The sequence below is a fragment of the Dendronephthya gigantea genome, unplaced genomic scaffold, assembly GCF_004324835.1.
Source record: "Dendronephthya gigantea isolate DGI-Jeju-01 unplaced genomic scaffold, DenGig_1.0 000722F, whole genome shotgun sequence".
In the NCBI taxonomy this organism is placed as follows: domain Eukaryota; kingdom Metazoa; phylum Cnidaria; class Anthozoa; order Malacalcyonacea; family Nephtheidae; genus Dendronephthya; species Dendronephthya gigantea.
In genome coordinates, this window is record NW_021163732.1 from 8820 (window position 1) to 24140 (window position 15321).

Sequence of the window (15321 nt, forward strand, 5' to 3'; positions counted from 1 at the left end):
ATTAAGTTCCTTTTGTTCCTAAACTTAGTAAACTACACTGCAACAAATCCATGAGTGCAAGTTGTTTTAATAAAAATGCTAATGGTAAACAATACACTTCTTATTAACTTCATCTATCAAATTATAATGATTGACCGTTGTCCGTTGTGGTTCCCGTCACTGCACGAACGGTATTCCAAAAAGAGCTTCTAAAGCATCGACCAGCAATTTGAGCCGCTGAAAATCCAAAGAATGAAACGTCCAAAGCCCGCCGTTTTTGGTCAACATACAAGTGAGGAAATCAATGAAAGGATTGTTGCCATGGCGTTTACGGATTTCATCAACATGCCTACCAGGCATGATGTTTGTCAAATCTTAAAAAGTAAAGTAATCACATGAATATGCATGCAATACTCTATCAACCTAAAAATCGTCTTTTGTTTATGTTTTGATCTAATGAGGGTAACAGGGCGGTATTCAAAAGAAAAAATCTTTGACCAACTATTACAACACATAATAATGAACGCCACAAAGAAGACATAATTGAGGCCTCAAAGAAGGGTGTCTTTGTGGACGAAAGAGCAACATCTTGGGAGCTATACAGTGTGTGCGCGGGGTGGCACCCGGCCCTCGACTATGTCGTTCCTTTTGACACTGCGGCTGTATTTCAATGAACTGAAATCCAACCTCTATTTAATTCGATAATTTTCAAGATACTAATAATTTTTCTCATTCAGATCAAAAGTTTATATTGGCCCAAAAGGTTGGTATTCGTAATCTGGGGCTTACCTTTGATAAAAAATTTTCGTACTGTAAACAATCCTAAGGATTTATATTCAAAATTAAACACTGTTTCTTCGGAATCTCTGGAGAGTGCCTTTCACCCATTTTGAGAAACCTAGATGCAAAACAAATAAATTAACGATTTAAGATGTGTCGCATGTGCGAAGTCACGCTGTAAAAGTGACCAAACAAAAGGCTCCTTAAAAATGGTTTCAAAATGGGGCTTTAAAATAGCCGTACAATATTTGACCCCTATAATTAAGAATAGGATTCCCCAGCTCGATTGCCGATGCTTTCGCAGCTATATTTCTTCAGAAGCACGTTACCCAATAAAAATATTTTGCTTAATATTCTTGTATGTTTGCATGGCCGGTGACAGTCGTTAAGTAATTTAGCTTGTAGGTACACTACGTAAGTATTTAATACTGCAAAGCTTTCGGACCGTTAATTGCAGGTAATTAATTTCAGGTAATTGCACTGATGAAGGCCCGGCCGGTTCAACGGACCGAAAGCTTTGCAGTGTTAAATACTCACGTGTTGCACCAAGCTAAATTACTTAATATTTTGCTTACTTGAAAGCATCCAGATAACAATTCCTTGCTTTAGAAATTCCACCAATTTCTCTTCACGCCTTGTTCTTACAGCCTGGAAATTGTGGTGTAGAGATTTGGAAAGGTAGCTCATTGCTGCTGTTGTCATTATCATGGATCCACACGTTTCTCCACTAGCTCCATCTCGTACTTTTAGATGACTTCCAGGGGCGTAAAGGAAATCCATTCTCTCAACTAACGTTTTCCATATCTCTGGCTTGCTAAGAGAGAATGACTTAGTTTCGTCACAGCAAACGAATGTCAATACCCCGTCATAGGATACCTTTAAAAAGAGAAATTCTAATTCATCGGTCCCTTAGGTACACACTATTGAGTATTTAATAATTATTGCCAAAAGACAAGAAAATCGGTCGTTACAATGTAAATGTCAAGCAATTCTTCCTTGTTGATAAAATACCATGATAAACTGAATGTTATATACCTTAGAAGGCTGCCAATCTAAATGAGCTTCAGCAGCAGATCTGACTTCGTACTTAGTTGTCTCAATTCTTTCTTTCAAACGAAGCACAATATTCTTTTCAGCAGCTTCATCCTCCAAAACATCAATAACCTTTTCCTGATGTTGCAATTCCTCGTAATAATCATTGACGTCATGTTTACTCTTACCCATTTCGACGAAAGCAATTTTTTCGAGCAGTCGTCTTGTCTGAGAAGGAATTTATACAATGTAACATGTATGAGCATTTTCTGTTCGCCCAACCGTGCATAATTATTTACGACAAAAAAAAACAAAAAACCAAAGCAGTGATCTGTTCATGTTTTGGGACAAAGGTAAAGCATTGGTTTATCAAAATTTCTTTTAGTGTTCAAAATTCATTCATCCTGAGTAAACAGTTTGAATTCTCATTAAACAACATACTTAATCATTATCGAAATAACGAAACCAATCGAAAAATATATTTAGGGCTTGGATTCTCGAAGTATACAAAGAACCACTATGAAACTCAATTTTTAAAAAGAGAAACCAATCCGTCACCGGGTTGAACATCAAAAAAAGCCACCCAAAATGAGCATAATTGGAAAAATTTTTGTTTCCAAAATATTGAAAAATTGTATATTAATTAACAAAGCTTCCCATTTTAACAATTTTAGGATGGTTTGTTAAATATTTTACTTAAAATTTTTCTAGTTTCAAAATTAATTCAAAGCAGAAAGTTCAACGGATGTTTCTCAAACACAGGATCCACTTTGCCAAACATAGAAACTAATTGAAAAACAAGAATAAAAATAACTATATAACTATTTTCCCCGTTGAGTAATATAGGAAAATTTATATTTTTCTTTACCACATATTTTTCCGTTGACTTTAAGGTTAACTCGGTGGTCTTTCGCATCAATTCTTTACCGTTTGTTAGGGCTTTAGGGTGCCATGCGAACGTATCCACCATGAACACCATTGCAACAGTTTCACCATTTCTTTTCAGCTCACTCGCCATTTCGTAAGCCAACAGACCGCCGAACGAGTAGCCAGCTGAAAATGCGTTTCAAAAATCGTGGGCATGAGCGAGCATCCAGCTACAATAACTGACGTAACTGATGTAACTAAAAGACCCCTCTTGAATGACACGATACGGTAAAATTTATTATTTTTAATTTCTAGTTGGTAACAATATAGTTTTCATATAATTTGTTCTTACCAAGATAAAATGGACCTTCAGGCTGGATTTTTTTATTAAATCTACATATCTACGAGCGAGTGTCAGCACCGTTCCATATTCACTCCTCTCAAATGACGTATCGTCCACTCCAATACCATATAATGCAACATGTGCCTGAAAAAAATAATAACTGATGAACGAATGCCATCACTCTATACCAGATGCAAGCATTAAATAATTTAATTTGTGAAATGATGGAGAATCACTTCATATGTACATATAATAATTGCGTATATCCCCTGAACTTGCATTTTAGATAGATAGGATAGATTTAGACACTGCCTTAATTCATGTAATACAGCGTAACTTACTGCGGTAAAGTGTTTTTAAACCACGTATAATTTTTTATTTACCTATAATTTTTTATTTCTATCAATCAGGGCATAAAAATGCCTCGAGATTTGCAGTTTTATATGGTTTTTCGTCAAACCCAGCGTAAGGTCGTAATTGATATTATTATTGATTGATAACTTTATGCATCTTAATTGATACAAGTTTGGTTCTACCTAGATTCTGATTGGGTAAGAGCCTACAGACAATTTTCACTGACTTGTCACTTACAACGACATTAAACAATTATTAGCTTCGCTTCGGCAGATAGCATTGGCCTTGGTCCAAATATTTCTTGTTATTATACATTATAGTAGTAAAAGCAATTTGACTGGCTAATAGTTGACAGATAAATCGCGCAATCACGCAAAATTCAGTTATCTGCTAGCAGATAACTGAGTTATCTGCTAGTGAGCCTGCGGTAGTTAACAAGCGGTTTCATTTGAATTCATTCGTTAATACTATGTTTATTATTCTTCAAATTTATAATAAAACAATTATTGAATTCGGTTTTTGTGATATGCAGAGTTATCAAGGTCTCGGTAAGCGATAACGCTTACCCCGACCTTGATAACTCTGCATATCACAAAAACCTCATCCAATAATTGTTCAATATCATGCTCAGCGTCATGCAATAACTGTTAATAGTTTGTTTTTTTATCCATATATAATTTATGAATCTGATATAATAAGAATCTGATTTTTTACCCTGCAACCGGACCAAGTTGCTTGAAATCGTTACCTGTTTTTGGAAACCTTGCGCGAATGACGCTAGTCCAAGCGCCGACTTTTCGCTGGAGTGTGTCATAAATACTTTAACAAATACGTTATCTGGAGTATAAATTGGAATAACTTTCTCTGGATTTGAAGGAATATTTATGTTCTGCAGCTCAAGCCCATTGTTAATTCTTCCAATCTTAACTGTGTCATTGTAGTTAATTTCAGGTGAAATATTTTTTTATCTTCTTCATCGTTACTTGACAAACTTGGTTTCCTTTGCTTTACTTCTTCCGAGGATTCATTGTCCGCACTCGTCGATTCTACGTTTTCTATTTGTTCCAGAATATCATTAACGATTCTTAGACCATTCACATTTGGTTGGATAAAGTAATAAGCCTATATGTTGAGGAAAAACACCCGAATTAGCATTTCATCCATGCATAATTTTATTGGCGCTTAATTTAAATAAAACTTACATAGAGTGAAGGATGATATTATAAATATATTAGAGATAGCGTATTAATTTCATAAATGTGGTTAAATTATGCAAAATCGAGAGAAAATTGCTCGCTTTTGAGACAATTAGAACATTATCCCAACTTATATTTCGCTAAATGCTCGTGAAACGCTCTCGTTTAATAATTGTTAAGTGTCTACTCTTAATAGTGCGTGAATTTCTTTAAGAAATTAGTCGAAAAAGAAGGATAGGTGTTATGAGCTCGTATTGGAAGGAAAAAGATCGTGATTCTTACACACGAGTGCAATTTTCCGTCGTATAACTGATTAGTGCATCGTTTCATTAATAAGTAATAGCAAATTTGGTTTCTCCTACAATTATAGCTACACGAGTAAAAAAAAGCACTTTTGAGTATCTTATAACATTTTTGCTGGCTCATTGATCTCTTTTTTCATCAAGAGACTTACCTCAAATTTAGCCCCAATGTTGTTTTCAATTCGATGTTTCATATTTGTTGCAGCAATTGAATCGATTCCAAACTTGTACAGACCGATGTTTAAGTCCACTTCAGAGGCCTCACTACCTGACCACGAACTGAGCAAACGCCTAATGAAATCTTGAACTTTTTGAATTCTCAAATCCAACGGTAGTAGTGCTAGGCTCTCCAATGTCATTAAATTGTCCAAGACTACCAGCGTTTCTTCTCGTTTCCATTGGAACCTCAGAGAATTATGAGTTCTAAGATAAACTTGCCAATTCACAGGAGATATGCAAACTTGAGCTTCGTTAAAATTTTTAAGAATGATGCGTTCCATAAACTCAGTTGCTGAAAAAATATAGACCTGAAAAATCATTGCCAAGTGGGTGAATAATTATGTATACTTATAACCAATACAATGTTGCGACAATATTTTTGTACCAAAAAATTTGCCACCGATTCAATTCTTTCTTATTGAGTAATTTCATAATGTGCCTAGCTTAATGGATTATTTTCTTGATTTGAAGTAGCTAGGAGTTCTGCAGGAATGTGTTTCAAGTTGTTATTTGAATATACTTGCGTATAGTAAGAGCAAAAAATCCGTAGGTTTCCAGGACTGATGTGATATCTGCATTTCTTTCCAGTACTCAGCACCACTGATCGGTCCCCAGTTAATAGAAAGCAGCAGGCCAAGCTTGTTTCGACTATTCACATAGTTGGTCTAAAAATGTGTTAGCTGCAGCGTAAGATGCTTGCCCAACATTACCAAGAACTCCAGATATTGAGGAAAACATAATGAGAAATCTAGATCCATCGAAAGATGAGTTGGTGAAGGATACACTTCTATTAGAAATAAAAGATAGCTATTAAGTTTTTAATTAAAAATGTAATAGTACATGGTTTTCACAATTATTATACGAATTATAATAATATTATTACGGTATAAATGGGAATAGCAATAGACCGAGAATTGCCATATCATGCAAGCGAAATCGAATCGCGCATCGGGAAATTAACCAAAGGTGTGCACCACAACTCTCGGGAGACAAAACTGTCACTTAGAAAAATACGGTCACATACACATTTCAAATACAAGTATATTTTGCGCCAAAACACACTTGCGACGACGAAAAATAATAAAAAAACAAAAAAAACAAGCGAATTTTCAACTCCGTCGTTCACGCCGGAGTAATTAACAAATGTATTACAAAGAGATTATTGTTCATTATTGATAATTAACAAAGGCATAGTTCATTATTTATGGGTAAAGGCTTTCTTTAAGCACGATTAGCAGAGATCGTGGTAATTAAAAATAAAATTGTCGATCTAGGGTACAATTCAATAGCGTGAAGGGCTATAATGAAAAGACTTACCTTTCACCTTTGTCCCTACAACATTTCTGCATGTCTTCAAATCGGCTTTCTTGAGAAACTGGTCGGCCAATACCATAGCGGTAAAAACGATTCCAGCTACATCAGGTAGACTTTCTAGTTCGCTTCTAATGGCATTCATTTCATCCCAAGATGTGACGTCTGCTTGACGTAGAAGGATACGAGATCCAGTTTTCTTCTCTAATTGTTGGACCTCCGCAATCTTTTCGTCACTTGGTGGTGACCGCGCTGTACACATGACTGTTTTTGCCCCATTTTCAACCATCCATCTTGCGATTTGGAATCCAAAACCTCGAACCCCCCAATGACAAGATAAGTTCGATCATTTTTTAAACCATTGATGTCAAGAGGTAGATTATAGAAATCAACCTGCCCAGGAACTGTCTCTGGCTTCACAGAAATTATGTTTAAACCAAAGTTCCCTTTTCGTTCAACTTCAGGTAGGCATCGGTTATTGGATTCATCGCCACGTTGCATAACATCGTATATGCTCGATGCTTTTTGAGCTATATCTAGAAGCTTGTTCCAAAGCCCTTTCGCTTTCAAGACTGAATAACACGAATCCAATAGCATGGAAAAATCTGCAGAACTCTTAGTTATGTCTTGTAAACTAGTCAAAATAAAGCGAACATCTTTCACGTAAACCCATGAGTTAAGCATCATAATTTCGGCCCCGTCGAGGGTACATGTAATAACACTTGCTCCTTGTTTAAGATGTTTCAGTATTTCACCTGTGACATAAGTACTGCTTCTGCTCAGAAGGCAAACAGCATCAAAATCCTTACAGCTATTATCCTTATGTTCAGCTTTCGCTACTTCGTTTTCACTTACAACCAATAACTCTCCAAATCGATCTTTACTTGACGGATTGTGAACAAGACACACAACATTTATACCTACAGACGCGGCAACGCAAGCAAAAATGTAGCATACTTCTTCACTTTGATGATAGACAAGAACTTTCTTATCACCTTCTATGCCACAAAGAAGATTTGTGAGAATGTAGTAAGACATTGCCATGGGAAATCCAATGGACACAGCTTGTTGAGTGGTGAAAATGGCTTTTATCTCCGTGAAGCAGGTTTCCTCTGCGGCAACGTAACTTCCAAGATTATCAATTTTACAGATGCCCAACACAAAGGGATCATTGTTTGCCTCCAGTCCATTGCACATTTTCCCAGCAATTGAAATAAGATCGTTCGGTTTCAGATCTTTCCAATGCTTATGAAGAATAGGACAGGCATAGTAGACTTCAATTTCTCCAATCCGTTCTTTTGACCCTTTCTGTAGAAACCACTGACCTGACCAACTCGCCATCTTTACAGGCTTTAGTGCTCCATCTTCCCCTAAAGGTGATTCCCTTTTCGTACATTTGGACTCGTCAGGATCAAACTTTTGAATACGATTGACATACCGTTCACCATTTCTATATACAATCTCTTCTTCTAGCAATGTTTTTTCAATGTCTTGTGCAATTGCATGGAAATCTTCATCGCTAGGATTGGCCGGCAAATCAATCACAGAGGCAGTGGGGACAGTGATTTCTTCTGAGAAGGTTCTTCTAAATCCAAATACAGATCCAGACCATGGAAAAGTATCATCAGAACTTCGTTCTAGTTGAGGAATTGAAATCACTCCTGAAGTGATGAACACAAGCTGAATCTGTTTGAGAAACTCTTCTCTCTTTAAAATTTCTTGAGAAATCAAAAGACAGCTCTCAAACGCAGAGCTATGAGCAGCATCAAAGTTGCGCGTATCGATATTGAATTTGCTTGCATCCACAGGCCAGAAATTGATCACCATTAGCTTTTGATTAGCTTCTATTTTCCCCAATACTTTATCTAGCGATCGGGAAAATGCATCACGAGATTCATCTGAGGTATCTTGTTTGTCAACAAAATGAACACTTCCGCTTTGCAGGACATGCTGTGCAAATCGTTCAGCAAATTTACTTTGGTCTCTCAGAATCAGCCAAACGTAATGCTCACGAACTTTTGAAGAGCCAGACGCCAACTGCTGCCAACCAAATGTGAACACTGCGTTATCAAATTTCACTTCCTCTCGATCTGACAGTATTTCTTCTATAGTAAACTGGTCAATAATCATCAAAGCACGGCCACACTGATCCAAAAGGAAAATGTTAAACGCCTCTCCTTTTTCTGATTCTACGATCTTTGCGTGAGCATAAAACTGCTGCGTGCACGTCGTCTGTTTCAAAATGTTGATGCGTTTAATCTCCTTTGGCACAGCTTTAACGACAGATTTGATGTCCAACAGAATGGTTGTCTGTAAACATGCATCAATCACCGAAGGATGCAAGACATATTCTTCTGTATTAGCGATTTCTTCAGTCGGACATATGAGAGAAAGGGCTTCATTGCCACTGGACCACGCCCTGACTATCAAGTCAAACTGAGGACCGAATGCGAAACCCGCAGTTTCACGAGCTTTAAGAAAATCTGCCCTTGACCATTCTTCCATTGAAGATTTAAGAATTTCAATATCGTACGGATTTCCTTTCTGGGAGACTTCTAAAATGAAAAAGCTTTGAATAAGCGTTAAATGAAGATAAGCACTGCGCTTTCTACCTGGACACGACGCCTTGTAGCAATTATGGCGTCGTTTAGGTGCAACCCAGAAGTTATAATAATAATAGCTGTCATTATTTAGTATTTTTAATGATATGGCTATCAGCCATATACGACGAGATCGAGCGAGTAGTTTTTTATATATACTACATAATATATAGCTACCATAAATACCATTTTATAAGCGAAATAGACATTGCATGAAAACATAACTATAGATGGGCAATTGATGAAACTATGCACACCATTTACAAAGCCTTAATTAAACCATATTTTGATTATTGTTCCCCTCTTTGGGACAACTGTGGGCTGTTACTAAAAAAAAGTGGGAAAGTGGATGCAAAAATCTCAAAACTAAATATAAGTCTAGCAAAGCAGTTCTCGTACATAATATTCTAAAAACGGTACTGCCCCATGCCTTCGCAAATCCTTTTCTGAGCGAAGTGTAAATGAAAATGGTTATAAACTGAGAAATTACAATACTGATTTCTTAATTCTGAGACCTAAGAAAGAGTTTCTCCAAATAAATTTTAAATATATAGGAGCTGTATTATGGAACTGTCTTTAGCATGAAGCTAAGTCTGCTCAATCAATTCGCTATTTCAAGAGGCTCATAAACTCAGTGAAGCAGGCCGATCTATATTTATTGTGTCAACACTTATTTGTATATATTATAGCTCATAATTCTATTTGTATATGTCATAGCTCATAGTGTAATTAAGTAGACGCCCCCGTGGAAATCAGTGGTAACTGACGGGACTAGTGTCTGTAAATAACATTTAATAATAATAAAATTGATTTCATTTCAGTCAATCTTTCGCTGAATGATTTCACTAAATGATTTTCACTAAATATATATTACATTAAAACATCCGGCTTCGCATCGCGATTTAAATATTATAAAATGCTCCCTCTCGTGTTTTAAATAGTTACCTATACATCACTATCACGCTTTGAGGTTATGATCACTATCACGCAAGATTAATATCACTGCATGCATACTGCATAAGTGTCTATACCATGGTTGCGATGTTTGAATAGATCAAAAGTTTAAGGTATTTTAAAAAACTGTCCAATCACATTTTGTTATGGAAAACTTTTGATGGATTTATTAGCATTTAAATATACCGGACATCATGTCAAATTGGGAATTGCAAATCAGTTTTCTTTTGTTGAATTAAGTTGCACAAATTCCTTATTTGACGTAATGAAATTCCTTATTTGACGTCATTCCTTATTTGACACTAATAAATCCTAAATTTTTCAATAATAAAATGCATTGCAAAGTTTTTTTTTGAAACACTGTACATTAAACTTTGGTATAGGCATTATATTTATACAATTTAGCTAGTCTTATATCACTATCATTTGCGTACGCCGTTCAAAATATTTGCTAGAAATGTATTCGGTTTACCTTTCGATCTATATCCATCATCAATACCAATCTGAATGGAACCCTGAGAGACAGTTAATTCTCGCTCGTCGCTTTCCACTGCAGAGATCTGAAATGATTTATTTCCACCAAGGGATTTTTCAGGTAGAAGACGTGTTCTTATCTTGTGCGAGTCATTCTCGGATATGGACAGTAGACTATCGAAACTGATGTTTCGAACATCAGGCGCTGCCCGTGGAGACAAGTGCAAGGACATAGCAAATACAATCTCTATATAAACAGCGGCAGGTATCAAGGGGTTTGAAGATTGAGAAAATTTATGATCCTGGAGATACGAAACATCGTGCAAATTGATTTCAGATTCCCAAGCCAGCAAACCACTGAACGTTTCCGTCGGGACTACTTTACCAAGAAGGGGATGGAATTTGGTGGTTTTCTTATTTTCTTCATTAGTCTTGTGCTCATCGTAAAATGTAACACATTCTGGTGGATGCGATTCGCGGTACCAATACTTTGTTTCTTGCCAAGGATATGTTGGACGGGGGAAAAATGTTTTCGATCCCGAGCCTTGCACTTTGTTCCAAGATAAGGGAACACCATTTGCGAAGAGGCGAGCCACGCAGTTTTGAAGAAATGATAAGTGCTGGCTTTTCACTGATTGTTTTGGTAGAGTTTGAACCACAACGACGTCGTTTGAACGTAGAGAATCTGACGGATGATTGTGAGACCAAGTCTGACGAACATGGTATGAAAGCTGAGGTACTGCGTTTATTTCAATAAAGAACCGGTGACCATCCGAAAACATCTTTTTTAATACGGGCTCCAGTAAAACCGCTTGTCGGATGTTACGCCACCAATGGTCAAGTGATAAGAGATTACCGGGCAACTTAGTGCCGGTAACAGTTGAATAAAATGGCACATTGCTTGAAGTTTCACAAACTTTGAAATCCTTTGTGAGATTAAGGAATGCTTGGCTTTATTTCATCCATTTCTCTACTATGGTATGCTCGAGTCGTAGTAAGTTTCTTCCAAAAAAGATTGCTTCTTTCACTGGACACATGGTTTTCCACCAGCTCCATTGACCTTTTGCTACCAGATAACACAACATTACCTGGGCTATTCACGGCGGCAACGTCGACCTCATTTGTCAGTTGAAGATCTTGCAGCATATGTCGAGCTTCCTTTTCTGTCATCCCAATGGCAGCCATACATCCTGTTGGTGAACATTTCTCGTGAAGTTGAGAGCGAAACAAAACCAACTGCAAAGCTTTATTCAAATTTAATGCTCCAGATGCCCAGGCTGCAGATATTTCTCCAAGACTATGACCAATAACCGCGGACGGTAAAACACCCCATGATTTTAGTAGCTCGGTTAAAGCAAAATGTATGGCAAACAGAGCCGTCTGTCCGATTGGTTTTCATGAATTCGCGACGTTTCTGCGGGTTTCTTGAGCTCAGAAATCAAGGACCAGGGGGCTTGGTATTGTTTAAGGAGTGCGTCAATTTTTTCAATGCTTTCCTTGAACTTTGACTCATGAACTAGCATTTCTCTTGCCATACCATACCACTGTGCACCTTGACCACCATAGAGGAATACGACTTCACGACGCGGCTTAGTGACGGCCCCTGTAGCCACCAATCTTCCCATCCGTTTTCCTGATCAGAGAACATATCTAATGCCTTAGCTGCATCTTGAAATGAATAAAGCTAACCGCCAAGCGATAAAGTTGCATTGTGTACCTTTCGTTGAGGGAATAACAAATATTATCTTTAAGAAGTTCGTCGTCATCAGGCTTTATCTTTAGCGATAAGGACACCTTTTTAGCCATTGCTCTCAATGCTTCTTTCGACGCTGCCGACAATGTTAGAACTCTGTTGGATGAATTTCTGCTTGGGATTATAGTTGGCTTTGTAGTTACTTCCCTAATGATTGCATGGGCATTTGCGCCGCCGAATCCATACGAAGATACCGCGGCGGTTCTCGGCTTATCATCCTCGGTTTTCCAAGTTTCATTGGAAACTTGAACCACCATTTTTCTTTCAGGCATCATGAGCTGTGGTTTAACTTGTTGAACATTAATAGTAGGAACAAATTGGCATGTTTTATCATCAGACATGTCTTGATTAGTCCAGCTAAACCTGCTGTTGACTCCGTATGGTTTACGTTTGATTTCACTGATCCTACACGAAGTAATCTTTTGCCACTATTGCCATAGACTGCTGATAGTGATCCCATTTCGACGACATCTCCAACGGCTGTACCGGTGCCATGTGCTTCCACGTATGTTATATCGTCCTTGGTCAGACCTGACTCTTGAAGAACTCTTAAAAAGAGCGGCTTGTGTTACCTGACTAGGTGCTGTCATTGGAATCGCTGTTTGGCCATCATTATTTGTTCCGCAAGCCAAGACCTCTGCATAGATATTATCTCTATCATCTAAGGCTGTTTGGGTAGGTTTTATTAAGATGCAGCTACACCTTCTCCTCGCCCATAGCCGTCACCTTTGATATCAAAACATTTGCAACGACCATCTTCGGCTAACAGCCCAGTTCTGCAGCATGCCGTGTGAAATTGGTTTCCAATGAGAATTATATTAGGGGCACAAACTATAGCTGCGTCACACTCGCCAGTTTGTAAGTGTTGAAATGCAATGTCCAAAGCAACCAAAGACGAGGAACAAGCAGTATCCAAAGCGATGCTAGGGCCAGTTAGGTTAGCGAAAAAGAAATGCGATTGGCTATAACTGACATAGAGCAGCCAGTTGACGAGAACTGATCAATCTTTCTAATATTCGAATGATCAAAAACCAGTGCACTATATTCCGTGCACATAGATCCAACATAAACGCCAGTTCGACATTGTTGTAAGTCCTCAAGGGGTATGCCAGCGTCTTCAATCGCTTCAAAGACAACTTGAAGAAGTATTCGCTGTTGGGGATCCATTGAACGGCTTTCGCTTGGAGATATTCCAAAAAATTGAGCATCAAATCCTGTAATATTTTCAAGAAATGCGCCGGTAAGGACGTAATGCTTCCCTGGTGTGTGCTTCCCTGGGTTAAACGAATCTGTGAACTCCCTTGCGTCTGGCCTGTTCATTGGATAAGAGCCAATACTACATCGCCCTTCCACCAACATATCCCAAAATGCATCTTTCGAGTTTGCACACCTGGAAAACGACAACTCATTCCGACAATGGCAATTGGATTGGACTGTTTGGTTTTTGCGTCTAATTCAGATAAACTCGGCTTGTATTTCTACTAGATTTGTATCTTTTCGTAATGTTGAACCACTTCATGATTGACAAGTCAAGGTTACTTTCACGAAGATTAAAGAGCTTTCCAAGTAGAGACAGGTACACAGGTAGTATCACCAAACCATGAAGTAAACCAAGAAAAACGATACCAACAAACATTTTGAAAAATGTCTGAAATACCATGGAGGAGGTAAATCCCGTTGGCATCATTCCAAGGAATGTGCTAAGCCCACCTAAAAACACTGCCGCCTACCTTGCTTAGAGCATCGATGACACGGAGTTCGGGAGTTGTTGCCCTGGAGAAACAAAGTGGAAAGCGACATGTGCGTTGTAATCTACAGAAAATCCCAAAGCCATAACAAGGTTGATCATAGAGATTGAGTTCAAAGAGACATTCCAGATGTACATCAGACCAAATAGTTCAAATATAAGAGCACCGAATCCCCATATAAGACAAAATATTACACAAAGTGATTAATAAACAACCACGATATCAAAATAATTGAAATTCCAGCAACAACCAAGTTCTGATGGTTTCATTAAGTACATGAGCATACTGTTCAAAGTATATAAAAGGCAAGGCAATAGCAAATGCACGAGCATCCGTGGACGGAGATCCTTTCGAATGCTCGCCATCATATTTCTTTGAAATTTGAGTCAGGATCACTTTTACAATATACTAGTATCCGTGAAGCCGTCAAATGAGTTTATCTTTCGAAAATTTTAGATCCTGGGCAAACCTTTGATACTCCGGGAGTGAAATAAACTCCTTCAAGTAGTGATGGAATATTCTCGTATCATCGATTTTGATGTTTCTATTCCGTGCCCACGACGTATATTGGGATACCACGATATCTTCTTGGAGAAAAATATTCGTTACTTTCAACTAGAGTTTCAACTTGGGAGTATATTTTCTGAATTTCAATACTCGAGTGATCAGTTTTTCTGGGAAAATTATGCTAACTTCGATATTAAGGTTAAAGTTTTCTTCATAAACATTTAGGAATTTTCGGAAATGTGAATCTTTCGTTGTTAACCACTTCCTGTTAAAACTTTCATCGAGGCCAAAGCGCCATAAATTCCAAAGCTAGGAGAAGTAGTGAACCTGAGAACACAAAGAACTTTTCCAACAGGAAGTAATTAGTTTTCCCCATGCTTTCATAACGTTGTCAAAGCCACTTCTCCGAATTCCAAAGCAACAATCAGTTGGAGGAGGACTCATTAGGCAAGGCAAGAAATCTCTGCGTCGAGCGTTGATTCTTTTAATATCGAACCACATGCAACCAACAAAAAATGTCAGCAACAGAATGAAAACAGATGAAATTGCAACAGCTGTGTAAGTGCAGAAAAGCCGAATCGAAGGGAAGATGGAACTACTGCTAACGGCAAATGCTACAAGATCAGTAAGGGTTGTCATGGTAATAGTTGGACCACTTCTAGCCATTGTCCCACTTAACATATGCATCGCAGGCAAATCTTGACGGATCATTTCATTAAGTTCGTGTAGAATAATAAAAACATCGTCTATGCCGATACTTACAACCAAGAACGGTAGAACACCAACCATGCTGATAAAGGGAACACCAACAATCATTAAGAAGCCAAGTGCACTCGTGACACCCAAGTAAATGGACAACAAGGCACCATATCCTAACAATTGATGACCAAAACGAGTATCAG

At 37.8% G+C, this 15321-nt stretch overlaps 2 protein-coding genes across 2 annotated transcripts; both read right to left on the reverse strand.

Moving 5' to 3' along the window:
• Positions 1-1314: 1314 nt before the first annotated feature.
• LOC114544307 lies at positions 1315-2820 on the reverse strand. The gene is made up of 3 exons (XM_028562975.1): positions 2660-2820; positions 1795-2019; positions 1315-1635 (listed from the first exon to the last, which is right to left on the reverse strand). The coding sequence occupies exons 1-3, from the start codon at positions 2807-2809 to the stop codon at positions 1315-1317; spliced, it is 696 nt and encodes a 231-aa protein (XP_028418776.1). The 5' UTR covers positions 2810-2820.
• An 8527-nt stretch (positions 2821-11347) lies between these two features.
• On the reverse strand, positions 11348-13523 carry LOC114544308 (reducing polyketide synthase FUB1-like). Its single transcript, XM_028562976.1, is given in 7 exon segments — positions 11348-11791; positions 11949-12044; positions 12101-12442; positions 12553-12715; positions 12717-12855; positions 12858-13106; positions 13109-13523. Coding segments are annotated over 7 exon segments (1848 nt in total).
• Positions 13524-15321: the final 1798 nt, after the last annotated feature.

Coding starts and splice junctions, on each gene's coding strand:
- LOC114544307 (XM_028562975.1), bottom strand. CDS start 2,809: ATGGCGAGTGAGCTGAAAAGAAATGGTGAAACTGTTGCAATGGTGTTC. Junction 2,020..2,659: donor AGTCAACGGAAAAATATGTG/GTAAAGAAAAAT, acceptor ATTCCTTCTCAG/ACAAGACGACTGCTCGAAAA. Junction 1,636..1,794: donor TAGATTGGCAGCCTTCTAAG/GTATATAACATT, acceptor CTCTTTTTAAAG/GTATCCTATGACGGGGTATT.